This window comes from Salvelinus sp. IW2-2015, linkage group LG36, assembly GCF_002910315.2.
Source record: "Salvelinus sp. IW2-2015 linkage group LG36, ASM291031v2, whole genome shotgun sequence".
Taxonomy (NCBI): domain Eukaryota; kingdom Metazoa; phylum Chordata; class Actinopteri; order Salmoniformes; family Salmonidae; genus Salvelinus; species Salvelinus sp. IW2-2015.
Genome location: NC_036875.1, coordinates 796,894 through 819,399, shown reverse-complemented (window position 1 = coordinate 819,399; position 22,506 = coordinate 796,894). Strand labels below are relative to the sequence as shown.

At 40.8% G+C, this 22,506-nt stretch overlaps 1 protein-coding gene and 1 non-coding gene across 3 annotated transcripts; both read right to left on the bottom strand.

Moving 5' to 3' along the window:
• Window positions 1-767: 767 nt before the first annotated feature.
• nabp1a (nucleic acid binding protein 1a) lies at window positions 768-21,358 on the bottom strand. Of its 2 annotated transcripts, XM_023980961.2 has the most exons (7): window positions 20,324-21,358; window positions 20,200-20,250; window positions 19,863-20,001; window positions 19,289-19,360; window positions 16,580-16,661; window positions 6,543-6,606; window positions 768-1,796 (listed from the first exon to the last, which is right to left on the bottom strand). In XM_023980961.2, the coding sequence occupies exons 1-7, from the start codon at window positions 20,415-20,417 to the stop codon at window positions 1,594-1,596; spliced, it is 705 nt and encodes a 234-aa protein (XP_023836729.1). In that variant the 5' UTR covers window positions 20,418-21,358; the 3' UTR covers window positions 768-1,593. The 2 variants fall into 2 exon arrangements, with proteins under 2 accessions (XP_023836729.1, XP_023836730.1); XM_023980962.2 differs by lacking the exon at window positions 20,200-20,250.
• A 551-nt stretch (window positions 21,359-21,909) lies between these two features.
• Window positions 21,910-21,991, bottom strand: trnas-cga (transfer RNA serine (anticodon CGA)). The gene has a single exon. It is a non-coding gene; the product is annotated as a tRNA-Ser (tRNA).
• Between the last annotated feature and the right edge of the window lie 515 nt (window positions 21,992-22,506).

The window sequence follows — 22,506 nt, the reverse complement described above, 5'->3', positions numbered from 1 at the left end:
GTACAATATGGCACAGAGGACTACCAAAAAAGCACTACTTTTTTTAGCAGCAGCCTAAATGATTAAGTAAGGCACGTGTCATAACTCATTCCACACAGGGCCGAGTGTCTGCGGTTTTTGCTCTTGCCTTGTACTTGATCAATTAAAGTCGCTGATTAGTAAGGCACTCCTCTCACCTTGTTGACGAGGTCTTAACAAAAACCAGCAGACTCTTGGCCCTTCATGGAATGAGTTTCCTGCGCAAGGCATGCCAAGAACTTGAGTGGATGGACACTGGAGAGCACTGTATAATGGTAGTATATAAATAAACACCACGTGATGACAGATCTTCAAAATTTCTCTCTACTTGAGGGCAGTTGGGTGATCCCTGGAGCTTATTCAATAGGTTTCAACATTTTAAGTGTTTCAGATAGATGACATATAGGGACAGTTTCCCAGACACAGATTAAGCCTAGCCCTGGACTAAAATACTTTCAAATGAGAATCTCCATCRAGTTTCATTTTTTGTCCTGGACTACGTTTAACCTGTCTGGGAAACCGGCCCACAGGGTAGACATGCAACAAGGTACATATTTCCTCCTACTGAATAAGCCTCGGGACTATCGATTAAAGTTAAGGATATTAGCCTTATGGCTAGTTTTGACATATCAGAAACGCTGTTCTTCCGTCTGTCATTCATTGGAAATGTGTTCATGTGATAAAACAGATTAAATGTATTACTCAGTCTTGATTAAAGTTGTTTGACAGAATGAGGAACATAGCTAGAGTTAAATGTGACAATATTATTTATTGCACTCATTAGCTACTTCACCATCTGTATCTCAGAGATGAAATAGAAATCAAAATGGCAGTAAAATATATTTGGGTGAACCTCTTAAGTGTTCCCACCTAACAAACGTATTGTTCATAACTGGGCAGCAAATAAACTAGTCCTCATGAAAACTGTAGCCATTCAACTAAATCTAATCGACCTACCGTTAAAAATCAAACTATCACCTTTCTTTTCAGTCACTTTTGATATGTTTTGGTTGAGAAGGGAGTAGATCCTTCCAAGGGGGGGTTTGTTAGTTAATTCTGTCCAAAAAGTTGTTTCGCCTACGTAAGGCTTTCCCCATCAGCAGTAATCAGTTCCTTAATCAAATTAGTGATGCATTCACTTTGACTTAAAGAGAAGAAAGTGCATCTAGTGGTCAAGTAGGGTGTATAGTTTCAGCCAACAAGATAGGCGAGAGAGGCACAGGGAGGGTTGTCAATAACATTGGCACAAAATTGGCAATTATGGTGGTGGAAGGGGGTATACATACTTTATGTCCAGAGCTTTGCAAGTCCTGCTACTGTGTTCATGTTTAGGTCACAATTATTCAGTGAGGTGCTTTATGCAACTGATGGCATAACCAACAAACATTAGCTCAACTAGAGAAAGACAACGTCAACTAGGTTAACCAGTATAAGCTGCAGATCAGAAACTAGTATTTTTCAGTGATGTTGCAAATGCCAGGTCTGGCTTGTTCAAAAGGTAGATGGAAGGGAGAGAGTGAGGAGGAGGAGGGGGGGGGTTAAGAGGCCAGGGGAAAGTTTTCCCTAATGCCAGTTTCATCTCTTGGCACGCCGGGGGTCCCTGCCATTGCTAATAGTGACCGAAGGCTTGGGGGCACTGGGAGGTCCCACAGCGGACATTGGAGGAGCTGCGCTGCCAGGGGAACGGCCGTTAGTCCGCCCCACACCCCCAAAGACAGGATCACGAGGAGTGGAGGGAGAACTGTTGTTGTTGACAAATGGTATCATGGCACCGTTACCTGTGGGAAGAGAAGGGAATGGGCAAAAATGCTGAGAACAGCATTCATGATCAACTGTGTATATCACATAGGAGGGGAAAACATGTGTCAGAGTCCATTTATCAAATTAAATATAGCAGACTAACGCTTTCTTAATCCTTTGAATGGACATGGCATAGAGATGAGCATCATAACTTGACATGAAAGCAGCAGGCCAGAAAGGCCTGCTGTACAAAATGCACGAGTCCACTATGCTTAGATAACAGTAGCACCAACTTAATAAAGATATGCGAGACAGCCATTCAGAAACCCAAACCAACAATTCCAGTTAAACATGGACATACACTATATAGAGGAATTAGACTGGAGCAGTGTAAACGTGTTCTCTGGAGTGATGAATCACACTTCACCATCTGGCAGTCCACGATGAATCTGGGTTTGGCGGATGTCAGGAGAACGCTAACTGCCCGAATGCATAGCGCCAACTGCAAAGTCTGCTGGATGAGGAATAAAGGTCTGGGGCTGTTTTTTTTATTTTTATGGTTCGGGCTAGACGCCTTAGTTTCAGTGAAGAGAAATCTTAATGCTACAGCATACAATTACATTCTAGATGATTCTGTTCTTCCAACTTTGTGGCAACAGTTTAGGGAAGGCCCTTTCCTGTTTCAGCATGACATTGCCCCTGTGCATAAATTGCGGTCCATACAGAAATGGTTTGTCGAGATGTGTGTGTGGAAGAACTTGACTGGCCTGCACAGAGACCTGACCTCAACGAACACCTTTGGGATGAATTGGAACGCAGACTGAGCCAGGCCTAATTACCCAACATCAGTGCCCGACCTCACTAACGCTCATGGCTGAATGGAAGCAAGTCCCCGCAGCAATATTCCAACATCCATCAGAAAACCTTCCCAGAAGAGTGGAGGATGTTAAAGTAGCATAGGGGGTAACCAACTCAATATTAAATGCCCATGATTTTGGACTGAGATGTTCGATGAGCAGGTGTCCACATACTTTGTCATATAGTGCACATGCAACTGCTAAAGCATTGGAAACACTAGAGTAAATGAGGGATACAAAGTAGGTTGAAATCAGGTGCTTCCACACAGGTGTGGTTTGAGTTATTTAAGCAATTAACATCCCATCATGCTTAGGGCCTGCGGGGGAGGCTATTATTTTCCAGAGTCTGACTCCAGCAGATAACTTCACACAACACAGACATTGTGAGACATAGGAAATGAGACAAGATATCGAATGGTGCGAGAGAGGATGGTGCATTACCGCCACCAACAGCACAGATGATGAAATTACATTTAGAATTAGAAGCTAGGTCAGGGGTAGGCATCCCTGCTCCTGGAGTGCCGAAGATAATGCAAGATTTTGTTCCAACTAGGCACCACACCTGACCAACTGAGCTAATTGTTCAGGTCAGTGATTGCCTAAATTCAACCCACCTGGTTTTCTAGGTTGGTTAAATCTGAAACTTTAAGTACCAGGGTTGCCTACCCCTGAAAGTCATACTTGCGAGCGTCCCGCGTTGTACTAGCTAGCTGCACAAGCAACAGTGGTTAACATAACGCCCTCGACCAGAGCTAGTGTGCGTAACACACCAACGCCTAGGAACAAAGTTAATGGCCGTGTTGGAGAGCATCAAAATCGTGATGCATCAAGGGTAAATTGTGACTGACTGAACTAGAAATAGTATTGAGTAGTTATCTAGGATGCAAGGTGATTTGTAGAGCAGACAGTCGACTGACTCAGTCGATAACAAAAGTGTACAGGTTGCGCACGCACATAGCATTTGAAATGCAAAAATACCATGCGAGACGCAAGTAAATTTGTATTTGAAGTTAGCAGACCACAAGGAGTCAGTGTGAGCATAATCTGCAGCTGGATAAGCAAACATATGGGATTGTTTTAAGACGGTCATGCCAAGAAGCATTAAGCTTAAACATTTTTATTGACTTTAGCATTTCTGCTATTAGCCCATAGAAATGCTTTGAATAACAGATTCACTACATGGAACAGATAGTCCCCCCCCCCCCAAGTTTAAAAAAAATTATAATAAGTTTGTTCTGAAGTGTTTGTCCTATATTAGGAGAAATAAAAGATCAGCAAACGTATTATTTTTTTAACGTACACATGTATTTAATCCCTTATTCTAGGCACTAAACTATCTCCACCTTCAGACAAGTGCTGTGACACTTGTGGGGTTCGTAGTGCAACACCATCATGTTCGTGAGAGTCTCATCTTTCCACAGAGAGGTCATAATAGTTTGTAGGCCACTCCGTTCTGATGCTTTAGACATTTGTGAGAAGATTTTTGGGATGTTTTATGGTCTGACCAACACAGCTCTAACTCTGCCACCTTTCACCGCAGATACAGAAGGGCGATATTAACAGATGCAGTGGATTGAGACAGCCCATGCAAAAAAAACATCTCCTGTATAGACAGATTTTGATGGGGATGTTATCATTATGTTAATTATATTTCCACAGGGCCACAGAAATTGTAGGAGAAAGGTTAAGACACGGTTGGTTCCCTATATTTTGGCAGTTACTTGTAGGTGGCCTAATTTGGCAGTAGCAAAAATAAGTTCAAAATCAAGTATGACCATGTACATTGACATGCCTAACCCATTAGATCAGAGAGGATTTGAGGGGTATAAGCAACACAAAATGCTTAAACTCAAAGAAAACGTCCTCACTGTCAACTGTTTATTTTCAGCAAACGTAACGTGTAAATATTTGTATGAACATAAGATTCAACAACTGAGACAAACTGAACAAGTTCCACAGACATGTGACTAACAGAAATTGAATAATGTGTCCCTGAACAAAGGGGGGGGGGGTCAAAATCAAAAGTCAGTATCTGGTGAGGCCACCAGCTGCATTAAGTACTGCACCAGATTTGCCAGTTCTTGCTGTGAGATGTTACCCCACTCTTCCACCAAGGCACCTGCAAGTTCCCGGACATTTCTGGGGGTAATGGCCCTAGCCCTCACCCTCCGATCCAACAGGTCCCAGATGTGCTCAATGGGATTGAGATCCGGGCTCCTCGCTGGCTATGGCAGAACACTGACATTCCTGTCTTGCAGGAAGTCACGCACGGAATGAGCAGTATGGCTGGTGGCATTGTCATGCTGGAGGGTCATGTCAGGATGAGCCTGCAGGGAGGGAGGATGTCTTCCCTGTAACGCACAGTGTTGAGATTGCCTGCAATGAAAAGCTCAGTCCGATGATGCTGTGACACACTGCCCCAGACCATGAAGGACCATTCACCTCCAAATCAATCCCGCTCCAGAGTACAGGCCTCGGTGTAACGCTCATTCCTTTGACGATAAATGCAAATCCGACCATCCCCACTGGTGAGACAAAACCACGACTCGTCAGTGAAGAGCACTTTTTGACCGTCGTCTGGTCCAGCGACGGTGGGTTTGTGCCCATAGGCGACGTTGTTGCCGGTGATGTCTGGTGTGGACCTGCCTTACAACAGACCTACAAGCCCTCAGTCCAGCTTCTCTCAGACTGAGCACCGATGGAGGGATTGTGCGTTCCTGGTGTATCTCGGGCAGTTGTTGCCATCCTGTGCCTGTCACACAGGTGTGATGTTCGGATGTACCGATCCTGTGCAGGTGTTAAACGTGGTCTGCCACTGCGAGGACGATCAGCTGTCCGTCCTGTCTCCCTGTAGCGCTGTCTTAGGCATCTCACAGTAGGGCCATTGCAATTTATTGCCCTGGCCACATCTGCAGTCCTCATGCCTCCTTGCAGCATGCCTAAGGCACATTCACGCAGATGAGCAGGGACCCTGGGCATCTTTCTTTTGGTGTTTTTCAGAGTCAGTAGAAAGGCCTATTTATTGTCCTAAACGTTCATAACTGTGACCTTAATTGCCTACTGTCTGTAAACTGTTAGTGTCTTAACGACCGTTCCACAGGTGCACGTTCATTAATTGTTTATGGTTCATTGAACAAGCATGGAAACAGTGTTTAAACCCTTTACAATGAAGATCTGTGAAGTTATTTGGATTTTTACAAATTATCTTTGAAAGACAGGGTCCTAAAAAAAAGAGATGTTTCTTTTTTTTGCTGAGTTTTACATTCATTTTATGGAATGAATACATGTTTCTGAACAATGCATCAGGCTTCTTTGTTGACAATATACCAGAGAACAGTGCCCCCGCCTTCACCTGCTCACGTGGTGGGCCGTCACATGGTTTACTCTGTACACACAAAGGCAGCAAAAACATGTGAAAGTGACAATTTAAAGCAACCCCTATCCCTCATAACATTTTCTGGTTGACTGGACGAAGCAGAACGCATCCCCACAAACAGAGAAAATAGAGCAGCGTAACATTTCTCACCTCGTAGGTCATTGATTCCGCTGGGCCGTGCAAAGCGGAATAGAAACGGCCATTCTCCACAGTTGTCAAAGCAGGTTCTACTTTAAATAGCACAATGCGAATGCTTCTGCCCCAGTTGTGTGTACAAAGGCTCTATCTAATCAAACAGAACTAATAATTCCCCCTGATGGGTTAGGTGGACTTAGTTTCTCGCATATTGCTTATACCCATCAAATACTTTCAGATCTACACTGGGGGTAGGGGATGTTTCTGGACTGGGCCTGGACCTCAACTAGCCTGGAAATCTAGACTGATTTCAGTTGTTATACGCCAATATGAACAAATTTGTGAAATTAAACAGTGTGATTCATTGTGGATTTTCTGACTAGATCAACTGCCCCACCACCCCAATTATCACTTACCTGACTGAGCAGGTGTACCTGAATTCTGATTAGGCGGAGAATTCCCCCTCTGATCCGATTTGCCCTGCAAGAGGAGACGTGGTGAGGGCATTAGAAAACACTATAAAAAAGTCCATTAAGCATCACTTCACACCATTCAATATTTTGGGGATAACTAACCCACTAACCTCATTAAGACTCTAAAAACACTTTACACATGTAGAGTCTAAGACACAGATGGGCAATTCCTGTTCTCTGAAACTTGAATTAGATTTTTGTTTGTGCTTTCAAATGAACATTGATTTAGGTGTGTAAACTCTGAGCATTTACTTTTCTAGAGAGTGTCTGCCGTTGATGTTGCTCTTGCTTTTCAATTAGCATCTGATTTACAGTGACTAGAAAGTATTCACACCCCTTTACTTTTCCCACATTTTTTGGTGTTACAAAGTGGGATTAAAATGGATTTGTCAACGATCTACACTAAATACAAATGTCAAAGTGGAAGGAAAATTCTAACATTTGGCATAACAAATAAAACACCCATATATCTTGATTAGATAAGTATTAAACGTCTGAGTCAATACATGTTAGAGTCACCTTTGGCAGCGTTTACAGCTGCAAGTGGGAGGGTTAGATCAGCTTTAATATTGCAGCTTCCAACAATGTAATTGTCTGCATTATTTCCAATCCCCCATATCTTTTTTTTGTAAATACACAGTGCAGTCGGAAAGTATTCAGACCCCTTGAAGTTGTCCACATTTTGTTACGCTACAGCCTTCTTCTAAAATGTATTAAATTGTTTATATCCCCTAATCAATCTACACACAATACCCCATAATGACAAAGCAAAAACAACAATATTCAGACCCATTACTCTGTACTTTGTTTAAGAACCTAAGGCAGCAATTACAGCCTCAAGTCTTCTTGGGTATGACGCTACATGCTTGGCACACCTGTATTTGGGGAGTTACTCCCATTCTTCTCTACAGATCCTCTCAAGCTCTGGCAGGTTGGAAGGGGAGCGGCGCTGCACCCTGCTATTTTCCGGTTCCTCCAGATGTTCGATTGGGTTCAAGTCCAGGCTCTGGCTGGGCCACTCAATGACATTCAGAGACTTGTCCCGAAGTCACTCCTGCATTGTCTTGGCTGTGTACTTAGGGTCGTTGATCTGTTCGAAGGTGAACCATTTCCCCAGTCTGAGGTCCTGAGCGCACTGGAGCAGGTTTTCATCAAGGATCTCTGCATTTTGCTCCGAACATCTTTCCCTTGATCCTGACTAGTCTCCCAGTCCCTGAAAAACCTCCCCACAGCATGATGCTGCCAGGTTTCCTTTTACTGGAGAGTGGCTTCCGTCTGGCCACTAACATAAAAGGCGTGATTGGTGGAGTGCTGCAGAGATGGTTGACCTTCTGGAAGGTTCTCCTATCTCCACAGAGGAACTCTGGAGCGCTGTCTGACCATCAGATTCATGGTCACCTCCCTGACCAAGGTCCTTCTCCCCCAATTGCTCAGTTAAGCCGGGCAGCCAGCTCTAGGAAGAGTCCTTGTATTTCCAAACTTCTTCCATTTAAGAATTATGGAGGCCACTGTGTTCTTCGGGACCTTCACTGGTGAAGAATTTTTTTGGTACCCTTCCCCAGATCTATGCTTCGACAATACTGTCTCAGAGCTCTACGGACAACTCCTTTGACCTCATGGCTTGGTTTTTACTCTGACATGCACTGTCAACTGTGGGACCTTATATAGACATGTGTGCCTTTCCAAATCAGGTCCAATCAACTGAATTTCCCCACAGGTGGACTCCAATCATCAAGGATAATCAATAGTAACTGGATGCACCTGAGCTCAATTTCAAATCACATCGCAAAGGGTCTGAATACTTATGTAAATAAGGTATGTTGTTTATTGAATACATTTGCAAAAAAAGTTTTTGCTTTGTCATTATGGGGTATTGTGTGTAGAATGAGGGAAAAAAAACAAATACATACATTTTAGAATAAAGCTGTAACCTACCAAAATGTGGAAAAAGTCAAGGGGTACTTTCCAAATGCACTGTATGTATAATTTTTTTTACATTTGTTCCATCTTTGCGAGAAAGAGAAAGACCATAATATAATATCGCAGTTTAGTTGCAATTTTGCAGTGTGCAAAGTTTCAGATTGATCCAGTATCATTGCAATACTGGACAATATTTTGTATCAAGTCTGCCCAAATGTGCCAAATTGGTCAATTGATACATTTTCAAGTACATACCTATAGAGAACATAGAAAAATGACATGGTAATACAAAATTAAAGTTTACACTCCCGGGAATGTCATACATGAGGGATCATTAGCTTACACACTCCCAGGAATGTCATACATGATGGATCATTTGCTTACACAATAACTTTCACACATCTAGATAGCCGGGCGGGGTGGGTGTGGACCCAGAGACAGCAGAGGTTCAAACTGTAGAACCCAGTTCCTACATTTGAATATAAAAATAGATCAAACCAAACTACGCTACATGTTATCTCTGGGACCCTCAGGATGACAAATCAGAGCAAGATTACAGAATGTAAGAACATTATTTACCTTCAGAGGTGAATGTATCAAACCAGTTGCCGTGATAAGTTTGTTTCACTCTCAAACAATAGCATGGTATTCTTTCACTGTAATAGCTACTGTAAATTGGACATTGCAGTTAGATTAACACGAATTTAAGCTTTCTGCCCATATAAGACATGTCTATGTCCTGGAAAGTTTGCTGTTACTTACAACTGTCATGCTAATCACATTAGCTCCACCGTCCCGGTATACGGACACCGATCCCGTGGAGGTTAATCATTTCTGCCCTCCGAATTCATATTCATTATATAAATAGGCCCGTTTAATTTTATCTAGCTTGCTTTTCCAAGTAAAATGTAATATTTTTTGCTCATATAATAAAAATAGATTGCTAGGTGTAGGCAAGGCCATAAAGCAAATAGGTCAACTGGGATATGACTCAGAGTTATTCAGGGTGATCTTAACACAAATAGACAGGCATTTTCCTGTCTATGGTAGCAAGATCTTATCCATTTTTATTAACTTTATTAGAATGTGTTTTAGTGAGATGATTTCCCGAAAAATATATTCACATCAGACCCTTTTATTGGTAAACTACACARTAATGTAAAAGTATTTTTTTTGTGATCCAATACGTAATATAGTACAGTATATAGGCATGAATGATCAGCTCCTGAAGGAAATTGCAGAATGGAGCAAAGTTCTGTACCCATTCTTCAATGTGAATAATTTAAAACGGAAACAAAATACAACAATTGATAAAGAAATAACCTACAGTATATAAAAAGTATCTATATCATCTATGTGGCTGTGGAGGGATCCAAATTGTGGATTTAAAAGAAAACATGAATCAGCGTACAAGTCCTGGATTTATAGTCCCTTGATATTGCTGGATCTGATTTTAAATCGCTAACATTTAGATGGCCATAAATGGATATGCCGATAGTGGACAATCTTGTTTTACACCTCTTGACAATTTAAAACTTTCTGAGAAGTAGCCATTCTTTACCATTTTACATCTAGGGTTACTATACATAACTTTAACACATTGTATAAGAGATTCTCCAAAATTATAATATGCGAGGCATTTATATATAAATCCCAGTTGTACTTTATCAAAAATATTTTCAAGTCAGCTAGTGTTCTATTGTTTCCAGTACTTGTCTTATTTCCAATGTACCGTCCATGTAAAAAAATAAAAAAAAGTCTGATTAGGATGAATAATATCCAACAATACTATGCGCTATGCATTTTGCATCACAACACTGAAGGGGCCTTCATTTTTGGGGGGGGGGACTGGATCTTTATAATTTACCACTTGGGTCCTGTTTCAGTAATAATGAAATCAGACGTTGTTGAGTATCTGATAATCTACCAATTTTATAGAAGTGGTGAAAACAAGCTAATAAAAAAGTTCCTCATAGTGTATCAAAAAAGGTTTGGTATACCTCAACTGGTATGCCATCCAGCCCTGGAGTTACTGGACTTAAAGGCTTTAATTGCATCAAGAAATTCCTCCTCTAATTCAGCCTTCATGAGTCTCTGCGCAGCTGTTCATTTTACATTATTAATAGGAAAAAAATCCATACAATCAGCTTCGGTTAGAGGAGACAAACAAAAACATACGATTTTAAAGTACTTTGCTTCCGCTTTCAAAATATAGTTTGTGAATCATGGGTGACTAATTTGTAACAAGTTTCAGTAAATTATTTTTGGTAACACTTCTAAATTGAAGATTAAAAACATAATAATTGGGCACATTTTCCCCCATATTTCCATCCAGTTCACTATTTCTTATAACATTACTATTTAAATAAGCTCCTCCATTTATTTTTCTCCAACTTATTCTGAGCCTCTATGGTACAGTTTGCATTGCCATCTGTACTGTTAGTCCTATTTCCTTTGTTAATATGGACTTTTGACCTGAATTGTTTTTGTTTTAGAAATGAGTACTGAATTGAATGGCCTCTAAAGGCACATTTAAAATGGTCCCATACAATATGGGGATCTGCTGCTCTATGTTACTTCAGAAAGAGTCAGTTAAATTATTCTGTCCTCGCTAAAACAAATTAACATTCAATAGGCTTTGATAAAAATGTCCAATATCCTCGCCCACGTGGAAATTCTGTGAGAGTAATGTATACGCCAATTATGTGATGGTCCGACCGCATTCTGTCCCCTATCAACACTAACTTTTGGTGCCAGCGAGAACACATAAGAAAGAAGTCAAGACGACTAGCTTGATTGAGCCTCCACCATGTAGATCTCACTAGGTCAGGATATTTAAGCCTCCAGTTCTAATGCATCTATATTAATGATCTCCTTAAGTGCATGAGGGTTAAAGTTGGTAGTGTGATTTCCTTTACAGTCCATTGAGGTATTTAAAACCGTATAATAAATCTCCCACCATAATGATACATCTTGTATTGCTTGTAGGTTTGATATACATTATAATTATTTATTTTCAAACAAGCATGGATCATTATTTGGACCATATAAATAAATGAGCCAAATCTGTTTATGATCCAATAAAACATTTAAAATAATCCATCTACTTTGCGGATCCGTTTGGACAATTTGCACATTGGGATCAAAATTGTTAATTAATATCGTCACCCCTTCTGAGTGTCTTTGCCTATGGGAGAATAATTTTGCTGCCGCCCCGCACCCAATTCTGTTTATCATAATATACACTTGTAAACTTACTGTTAAAAAGTACCATAATGATTGAGTGTCCATATAGTTGTACCATGATATTTGCATTGCTACTATGTAAACATCCAATTGTCCACCCGCTAAAACCTTCCCCCATCCCAAGTTGGGTTGTCATCCAAGTAAACACATAACAGAAGCAGATCAACCGCCAAAAGCATTTCCAACGCCCTCACCTCAATTGTATTATATACAGTTTAAACACAAACACATTTTTTAAATCTTGCGCATCTTAATTTCCAGAATTAACAAATAAATGTGAGCAGTTCATGCAAAGGTTTGTTACCTATAACCAGGATGGCGATCAAAATGTACATTTTTGGCAAGCAATTATTTTTGAAAATTGTGATTCATCCTATATCGTCCCTAACTTCATTACCCCATAGCAACAGATGTGGGATAAACAAACACCCTTCCCCCACAAACACAACAAGCTCAGATGTACAGTTGTGCCATCCAAGTCAAGAATGGACTTGATGTGCAAATACATAGTTGTAGCTGTATGAAAAGGCATGCAACATTGAGCAAGAATGGGAAGATTTGATTAACCAATGTCAAGTCCTAGCTGTTCGAGATCAGGTACTCCCCCTTCCCCTGAAACACGCACACACACAGGTCCCCCATTGTGAACATTTCCCCAAGTGTCGCTGAGCAGTCAGACCATAGATTATTGTGCGCCACCAGGGCACTGAGAAAATAGTTTAATATTATGCTCTCCCATCCAGAGGCTTTGAAGCGCCAACTCTGCCAGGCAGGCTCAGAATCTTGAGAGGGCGGTGCTGCTTTAGTGGATGTCTGACTGCATTTATCTTTTCATCTTGGCTGGGTATAGGCTACTTGCAGTAGGCCTATAAAACAGATAAGGACTTCTCCTGAGAGTATGGGTCGCTCAGGTGTGTGTCTAGGGTATAGAGTTGGGGACCGTTCCACCATGATAGGACAATAAATTAACGACTTATAATTTGAAAAATGTATATCCATATCTGCACAAAATTAAAAGCTCTCAACTCCTGCTCATAGACACACATGGGCTCTGACATTTGCAACCATTTCTTTTTCACTCCACTTTTCCCAAACACAAAAATACACACCCCACCTTACAACCGACAAACTGTGCCTTATGTCCTCTGTTTTATTCCTACCATGTTGATTCCTACCTAATTTCAGGCTTGAGTACTTATGTGTTCCAGTTCCTTATATTTGAAGATTTATTTTTTCAATAATTATCCTTTCTTCTAATGCTGTCTTATCTATTTATAAATACTATAAGAAGTTGAATACTAATTATTTTACAACATTGAATGTTGAATGGTATAGTGTAGTTTATTTCTTTATCAATTGTTGCATTTTATTGTTCCCCCCCAAAAAAATATTACAATCCCTACCATGGATAGTATTGGGTGATCTATTATTCGACAACTCTGGGAATTTTGTAATATTTAGAATATTACAAATAGTCCTGGTGTCTCGGCACAATTCGTTATCAATACAGTGATCCCTCGCTCACTTGCGCGGTTCACTTATGCGGATTCGCTATTTCGCGGATTTTCATAATGCATTTTTTTTTTTTTTTGGTGCATTGTGCTCTGCATTCTGATTCGCTAAAAACTCACTCCCGCTTCTTGTATCAAAACATGCTACGAATTGTGCTATCATTTTGTCGTCTCGTGCAGTTATGTGTACGTACATAAAACAGCTTGGCAAATTTACATTAAGTTGGCCAGGAAGGAAGGAAGGACTAACGCTTGGTCGCTTAGCAACAATGGTGCGAATGGCCACTGAACTTAAGCGAGTAGCTGAGGAATGGGACCCTTTGATGAGCCGTTCATTACAGTTCCCAACGTAATCGATGGTGGCATGTCGGTGTCAAGGATCTTTTTGCAAAGAAGAAAAAAGAGCGACAACAGCTGCCTATCACTATGTTCTTCTCCCGAACAAACACACCTGCACCGCGGGCTTCAGAAGAAGAGAACACTGCAGAGCGCAGTCAGGATGCAGCGGCCCAGTCTGAAGAGCAGTGAAACGGCCTACACGTGAGTCACTGTATTTGTATACATGTAATAGTTGCTAATTGTAAAAAAAAAAAGTTTTCTATTTCGCGGATTTCACTTATCGCGGGTCATTTTCGGAACGTAACCCCCGCGATAAACGAGGGATTACTGTATACAGTTTATCGACAACGAGAGCTACACACTTTCCCTTTTAATCTATGGTGGGTACAGACCTTGGCACTGTTCTGCAATTTCCTTTGGGAACTGGACCATTCATGCAGGAAGGATTATACCAGGCTTTTAACCATTATTTTATCTTTAAGGAATGCAAAAAAATTGGCAACGATTGGGCGCTCATACAGTGGGGCAAAAAAGTATTTAGTCAGCCAATTGTGCAAGTTCTCCCACTTAAAAAGATGAGGCCTGTAATTTTTCATAGGTACACTTCAACTTAGACAGACAAAATGAGAAAAAAAATCCAGAAAATCACATTGTAGGATTTTTTATGAATTTATTTGCAAATTATGGTGGAAAATAAGTATTTGGTCAATAACAAAAGTTTGTCAATACTTTGTTATATACCCTTTGTTGGCAATGACAGAGGTCAAACGTTTTCTGTAAGTCTTCACAAGGTTTTCACACACTGTTGCTGGTATTTTGGCCATTCCTCCATGCAGATCTCCTCTAGAGCAGTGATGTTTTGGGGCTGTTGCTGGGCAACACGGACTTTCAACTCCTCCAAAGATTTTCTATGGGGTTGAGATCTGGAGTGGCTAGGCCACTCCAGGCCCTTGAAATGCTTCTTACGAAGCCACTCCTTCATTGCCCGGGCGGTGTGTTTGGGATCATTGTCATGCTGAAAGACCCAGCCACGTTTCATCTTCAATGCCCTTGCTGATGGAAGGAGGTTTTCACTCAAATCTCACGATACATGGCCCCATTCATTCTTTCCTTTACCGGATCAGTCGTCCTGGTCCCTTTGCAGAAAAACAGCCCAAAGCATGATGTTTCCACCCCCATGCTTCACAGTAGGTATGGTGTTCTTTGGATGCAACTCAGCATTCTTTGTCCTCCAAACACGACGAGTTGAGTTTACCAAAAAGTTATATTTGGGTTTCATCTGACCATATGACATTCTCCCAATCTTCTTCTGGATCATCCAAATGCTCTCTAGCAAACTTCAGACGGGCCTGGACATGTACTGGCTTAAGCAGGGGGACACGTCTGGCACGGCAGGATTTGGTCCCTAGCGGCGTAGTGTGTTACTGATGGTAGGCTTTGTTACTTTGGTCCCAGCTCTCTGCAGGTCATTCACTAGGTCCCCCGTGTGGTTCTGGGATTTTTGACCCCACGGGGTGAGATCTTGCGTGGAGCACCAGATCGAGGGAGATTATCAGTGGTCTTGTAAGTCTTCCATTTCCTAATAATTGCTCCACAGTTGATTTCTTCAAACCAAGCTGCTTACCTATTGCAGATTCAGTCTTCCCAGACTGGTGCAGGTCTAACATTTTGTTTCTGGTGTCCTTTGACGCTCTTTGGTCTTGGCCATAGTGGAGTTTGGAGTGTGACTGTTTGAGGTTGTGGACAGGTGTCTTTTATACTGATAACAAGTTCAAACAGGTGCCATTAATACAGGTAACGAGTGGAGGACAGAGGAGCCTCTTAAAGAAGAACGTTTACAGGTCTGGTGGAGAGCCAGAAATCTTGCTTGTTTGTAGGTGACCAAATACTTATTTTCCACCATAATTTGCAAATAAATTCATGAAAAAATCCTACAATGTGATTTTCTGGATTTTCTTCTCATTTTGCCTGTCATAGTTGAAGTGTACCTATGATGAAGATTACAGGCCTCTCTCATCTTTTTAAGTGGGAGAACTTGCACAATTGGTGGCTGACTAAATACTTTCTTGCCCCACTATCTCGAAGTTTGATTTTGTCAACAGTATCACCTGAGATCTGAAGTGCTGTAAGAAATAATTTCACAAGAATTTCAGGATCTTCAACATATTTCTTTGATATCATTAAGTACCAGATTCTCTCAGAAACGTGTTCTCCTTTTGAGTTACTTAAAGTCTGTTTCAATCGTATAGACTTTCTGGGTAAATCTCTTAGAACTTTGCACACCAGGATTGTACAATATTAGCACATTATTTAAATACTTTTTCATGCTCTTTCAGGTTGGTTGTTGATCATTGCTAGACAGCCCCGAGCACAATCCATTCAGGGAAAAATGTTTGAGGTCAATCTGTTTTCCATTGGTTTTCTATGGCAAGCCCATTTTAATATAAATAAGCTTGCAGTTCCTATAGCTTCCACTAGATGTCAACAGTCTTTAGAAATTGGTTGATGTTTTTCTTTTGAGAAATGAAGAAGTAGCCATTTCCTTTCTGGGTCTATAGCGAAGTGGACTGTTTTTGTTGGGGCGCGTAACCTAAAGCTCGCTCCACTTTCATTTTATCCGCTATTGAACGCAGTTCATCCTGTCTTAAATTTTATCGATTATTTCCGGTTTAAAATACCTAAAGTTGGATTAGGAAAGTTGTTTGAAACTTTTATTTTATTTTTTATTTCACGCTCTGCAATTTCACCGGATGTTGTGAAATCAATCCCGCTAACGGGATTTGATCTATAAGAAGTTATAAGAAATTAACCAACCCTCTTGAGCAATCTGAGGTGGGCTACCGTTAGCCTGGTCACATAGCTGTTTGTGCTGGATAGCCAACATGTTTGGCAATAACAATGCCCATAAGAGTTGGCAAGACAGAACAAATAGATCTGGGACCAGGGTAGGGTAGAAGTACTTACAGTCTTGTTCTGCTGGTTCTGGGCTAGCAGATCTGCGTTGGGCTCACTGAAGTTAGGCACTTCGGAATACACCATGCAAAACCTATGGGAGGGAATACATTTAGTGTGAATGTTAGGAACATTAACCCTGTGTTATAAATACTGCATGCATGTCATTGATATTTAAAAGTAACCCAGCACATTCAAGTGATGTTGCATGCATCAACTTGTACCGAAAAGCATTAAAACAATGTAATGTAGCCAGCTTGAAACTATACTGAAGAAATACAAAAAGCAACATGCAACAATTTCAACGATTTTACTGAGTAACAGCTTATATAAGGAACAGTCATTTTAAATAAATTCATTATGCACCAATATATGGACTTCACATGACTGGGCAGAGGAGCAGCCATGGGTGGGCATAGGCCTAACCACTGGGGAGCCAGGCCCGACAAAGGGCTTCATTACAGACAGAAATACTCCTCAGTTTCATCAGCTGTCCAGTCTCATGACAATCCCGCAGGTGAAGAAGCCAGATGTGGAGGTCCTGGGCTTGCGTGGATACACGTGGTCTGCGGTGTGAGGCCGGTTGGATGTACTGCCAGATCCTCTAAAACCACGTTGGAGGCGGCTTATGTTAGAGAAATGAACATTCAAGTCTCTGGCAACAGCTCTGGTGGACATTCCTGCAGTCATCATGCCAATTGCACGCTCCCTCAACTTGAGACATGTGGCATTGTGTGAGAAAACCACACATTTTATAGAGGCCTTTTATTGTCCCAGCACAAGCTTCTTGATATACCACACCTGTCAGGTGGATTGATTATTGTGGCAAAGGAGAAATGCTCACTAACAGGGATGTTAACTCATTTTTGCACAAAATTGGGGAGAAATAAGATTTTTGTGCGTATAGAAAACTGGGAGTCTTATTTCAGCTCCTGTAACATGGGACCATCACTTTACATGTTGCGTTTATATTTTTGTTCAGTATAGATTACACCTGAATTTCAAAGCAGGGTTGGGCGATGTCAACCTTTGTCCTATCATGATTATGTACCCATAAAACATTGATATACGATGCTATCGCCCCGATTGGCCACCCACAAATGTATTTATTTTTTTGTTGGAAAAAAATAACTCCTAAAACGAAGGGTGGGCTATAGCGTGAAACCTAATGCAACTGGACGAATCATGACATAAGTCAATGTGGTTGAAAGCATGGGCAGTGCAGGCAATAGCACATCTTTTCTAATGTTCCCTGCTGGTGGAGGAGCAGAACAGTTGTGTCTGTGTGGCTTGCACATGATGGAGCAGTGACTGATGATGAACGGGCTGTCTTACCGTAGTGAGCTAGGTTTTAGGCCTACATCATGGCCTGGATAGAAGCAGTCTACAGTCTTCAGAACTGGATAATAATTGCTTTATTTGCCTCAAAATAGAAGAATAAATGTTGTTTATTCCATYTCTCAAAGCAGTGCTTGAGAATAGCCTATGCCTTGGCTTAGGTTACAGACTTTCATTCTTGTTATTTTTGAAAGCCACAACGACTTTAGGAGAACACTGATAGGCTAGAATACTTGGGAAATAAGCTCATGTTCATAACTTAAACTGGTCTTAAAGCTTTTATGATAGGCCTAATTGGAGGATAGGTAATTGGCCAATTTGGTTTTCAACCTTGCATGGGGGAATTTTCCCAGCCCGCATGGATAATTTATTTCATAATAACGGTTAAACTTCAATAAAATGGTCATTAGCTTTTTCTATAGGCTATTGATATTGTTTGTGCTCGTTATTAATCCTACCTTAAGGCTTTCAAATAATTCATTGATCGGGAGAAAGCCATGCATAAAACGATGAAGCGTAGAATTCAGTCATATTCATAGCCTATCGAATGGAGAGAGAATGGAACATAGGCTATGTTTTTTTTTAACAAATAGTTAAAGACTGCGTTATAAAACTGGACATTTTGTGCTGATTTGGTGGAATTCTCTGTTATTTCAGGATTACATTCCTCTTACATTCTGTAGGCTATACAACAATTATTGAAATGGGCTATAGCATATAGGAATAGGCATACTCAGAATGTCACTTGTGTGCTGCCCTGCAAGACAAAAATGTACTGCGTGGCGCCACTCAAATACGCTAAACCATCTTGTCACATCACGATGTCGTCAACGTCGACCATGGCTGTCAATTATTGTCGATAAACGATGCTATCGTACTATCGCCAAACCTATTTCAAAGCAATATAACCTTCTGTATTCATAAACTAAATGCGATTCCTGTTGCTCAACTATTGTAGATAGATGTAAGAACAGACATGTTTTGTTTGATAGAACAAGACATGTTTACAATACAATACCGGAGGGGCAGTGGGGTTGCACATTAGTACTTTTTTCAGGCAACATTTTTGAAAAACAAGCACTCTTATTGGACAAGTTCAGATACTTTTTTTTCTTTCATCAAATTTCAGGCCTGTTGAATGCTACCCATACCATGATATCAGTGTTGTTATTTTCTGCTTTTCTTGGTATGAGACTCCTACACTACCACTTTTTCAACATGAGTCATCAATACTACCCTAACCAGAGTTTTTTTGGGGAAAACAGTCTCACTTTGTGTTCTCTGCTTTTATGCATCATTAAATCATAAAGAGTGCGTCAAGTGGCCAGTTGAATTCTCGTGAAATAGAGGAAGTTTCTGGTGGTATAAATAGACTCTACTCACTCTCCGATCTTCTGCAGGTCTCCACCTCTTCCAGTGTACAGGGTCAGGCAGCCCTTCCACATGGATGCGTAGCTGCAGAGATGGAGGAAAGTCAAGATACTGTATCTAGCTAACAAAGTACTGGGGTTGGGACCAGTTCGATTTCTATTAACTTCATAATTTTAATTATATTCCAGAGGGGAAAATAGCTCATGGGTTTTCATGAGCATCGTTTTTTGACTAACACATTTTGCTATACTTCTATTCACCTTTCTAAGATTCTTGTCATAACAGAATCAATGGTAAGCCTGTGCAGGTGCTCAGGGGAGTGTATGCTCCATATACTAACTGCTCATATCAGTCAAGGCCTGTCATGCAGTGTTTCTCATCTCCAATCCTCAGGTCCTGCCAAAGTTGCATTTCTGTTCTAGTCCAGTAAAAGCACACCTGATTAAACATATCAAATAGCTTAATGAGTAGTTAAATGGGATGTTATTGTGCTTGGCTAGAACAAAATGTACAACCATGGGGGTAGCCAATGCCAGAGATGAGAATCATTGCAGTAAGCCCAATGGGTGTGGGTGGGGGTCAATACCCTCTGGTCAGCCGGATAATGTCCCCAGGCTGAATGAGGCTGCCCAGCTCGTCCCAGACAGAGATGGCGATGCTTCCGCTCTTGTCCGCTACCTTGCAGGAACGCACCTCATGGCCATCCTTCGTCTTGGTTACCCGTCCTAACATATTATAACAGAATAAAAGCAAGTGAAGTTATCCCTTTAGAAATGCAATGCAATAAACATAGCTCTCCTACATAGCCTTTGTGATGGGTGACCTAGTCCTCATGGCTGTAATATGGCACCCTGTCAGAACATGACATGTCCAAAGCAAAAACAAACAAAAATACAGGTAATTGTATGCCATTTTATACTCACGATTACATGTTTGCACTAAGTTGCACAATCGACTCAATTGTTCCTCTGGCCCTTTAAGAAAACGGTAACGAATCTAGGTTGACATGACACGAGAAACACGACATTGTTATCTCCACCAACTTACCTATTTCCAAAACAATGAATACGATATTTAAATTTTTCGATCCAGGCTTCACGTCTTTTATCAAGAACAGACCTTCGTTTATGGCGTTCGACATCTTTAGGATGCAGTTGGGAAAGTGACACGCTAGCAAGCTGTCTAGGAAGCTATGCAATCGGTAGCAGCATTCGGTCGGTAGCTAGCAGCAAACTAGCCAGCTAACGTTCGTTTTCAACATAAAGGGATTGTCATAACTTGTTAGCGGTCTATACAAAGTTATTTGAAAAAGTTTTTTTTGCCACAACCTGAAACAAAGGAGATGTGGGGTTCCCGATGTATAAAGCTGGCCTCAAAGGATAACAAGCTAACGTTACTTTTGCTTTTCAATGGATGGACTACTGTAACTGCTTTACTCCATTTTCTACCAAGCTATTCTCTTAAGGTTACTGTACTTCCTGCTAGAACAAACAATAGTTAAACGTTAAAAAAAGCACTACATAAAGCTAGCCAACTACATTAAACGATATGCTTGCTGTGCTAAGTATTAATCTAAAACACCAGTTTATGGTGAATAAAAAAATCTGAACGCCAAAAAAAAAATTACGCCTGACAATTCAGTTCTCTTTCCTCATCTGGTGCTAACTAGCTACAGCAGTAACGTTAGCCTGAACATTCTCACAATGGTGAGTTTACACAAGACTACGCAAGACTTGTGCTTTACTTGAACTAGCTAGCTACTTACATAGCGAACAAGACTGATGTTGGCTCAATTATAAAGTATAGCTAACGTTAACACTAATTTCTAGTCTGATGGAGGAAGTAGCACTAGCTAACGTTAGCTGTCCAACTTCAGCTTTGTTACAACACAAACTCGTACGTGTCTATGTTGCTAATACATGGCCGCTATATATAATTATTTGATAAACGTAAATTCAAGTGTTGCTAGAAATTAGACTTGAATTATGGCTAAAGAAAATTATCGGCGAGCTTAAATCTAGACAACTGTGGCACGCTTCCCCTGCTCTTCAAACAATGCCCCCCAAACTACGTCAACGTGTTTCGCCGGTCGAATAAATACACCCGACCATTCCATTTCACTGGCTAGAAAGGGGTGCACGGGAGGGTATTTTTTCTTCCGTTTCAAAACCACAAATAATCACTGACTATACCCCCTCTCCCGATTTATTTTAAACCCTTTGTCTAATTTCTTCTAAATCACAAAACGGACCAATTATTAGTTTTGGCTGATCTAGCAGTGCAGAATTTGGTGCATATCAATACCATATTGACTTTTGCAATACGCTATCTTTAAAGATGTATTCAGACGGCCACGCGACAAAAGATAAGGTTTAATTTACAGTGCTAGTCACATTGTATCACATTGTACACTTGTGTTATCAAGTGTGCTGTGCACTTATGCTATAATGTTAAATTATATCTATATCCAATATACCATGTAGTTCATATATTTTTTTCTTGGTTATGATACTGTTGTGTATGTTCGGTATGCCAAATGACGGCATTTACTCTGTTAAATATATATTTTCGATTTGGGTAAACTACATTTCAAAATGAAATAAATTAGCATCAGTCAAATCTCTACAAAAAWTCGTCACGAACAGGATTCGAACCTGTGCGGGGAAACCCCATTGGATTTCGAGTCCAACGCCTTAACCTCTCGGCCACCGTGACTTGATAAAAAGAGTAAGAGAAATAGGACTATTTAAAGTTAGTATTTTTGCACAACTATTAATTCATGTTCAATTGCTTTTGTATGATTGCCTAGCAGCAGAATGTGCTTACCTAACCAGAAGACCCGACTTTGAATTGCATTGAATTCTACCTCGGGCAAAAATTTGCGTTTTGATCAGGAAAGTTTCCTCTGACGACCGCTACAAGCCAGAATGTTTCTGAAAATGATATACTTTTTGCACGTAGGAATGTGAGAATATATCCACAGGAAATGATAAATATACTGGACAAAAATATAAACGCTACGTGCAACAATTTCAAAGATTTTGCAGTGTTACAGTTCATATAAGGAAATCTGTCAACTGAAATAAATTCCTTAGGCCCTAATCTATGGATTTCGCATGACTGGGCAGGAGCGTAGCCATGGGTGGGCCTGGGAGTGCATAGGCCCACCCACTTGGGAGACTGGCCCAACCCACTGGGGAGCAAGGCCAAGCCAATCAGAATTAGTTTTT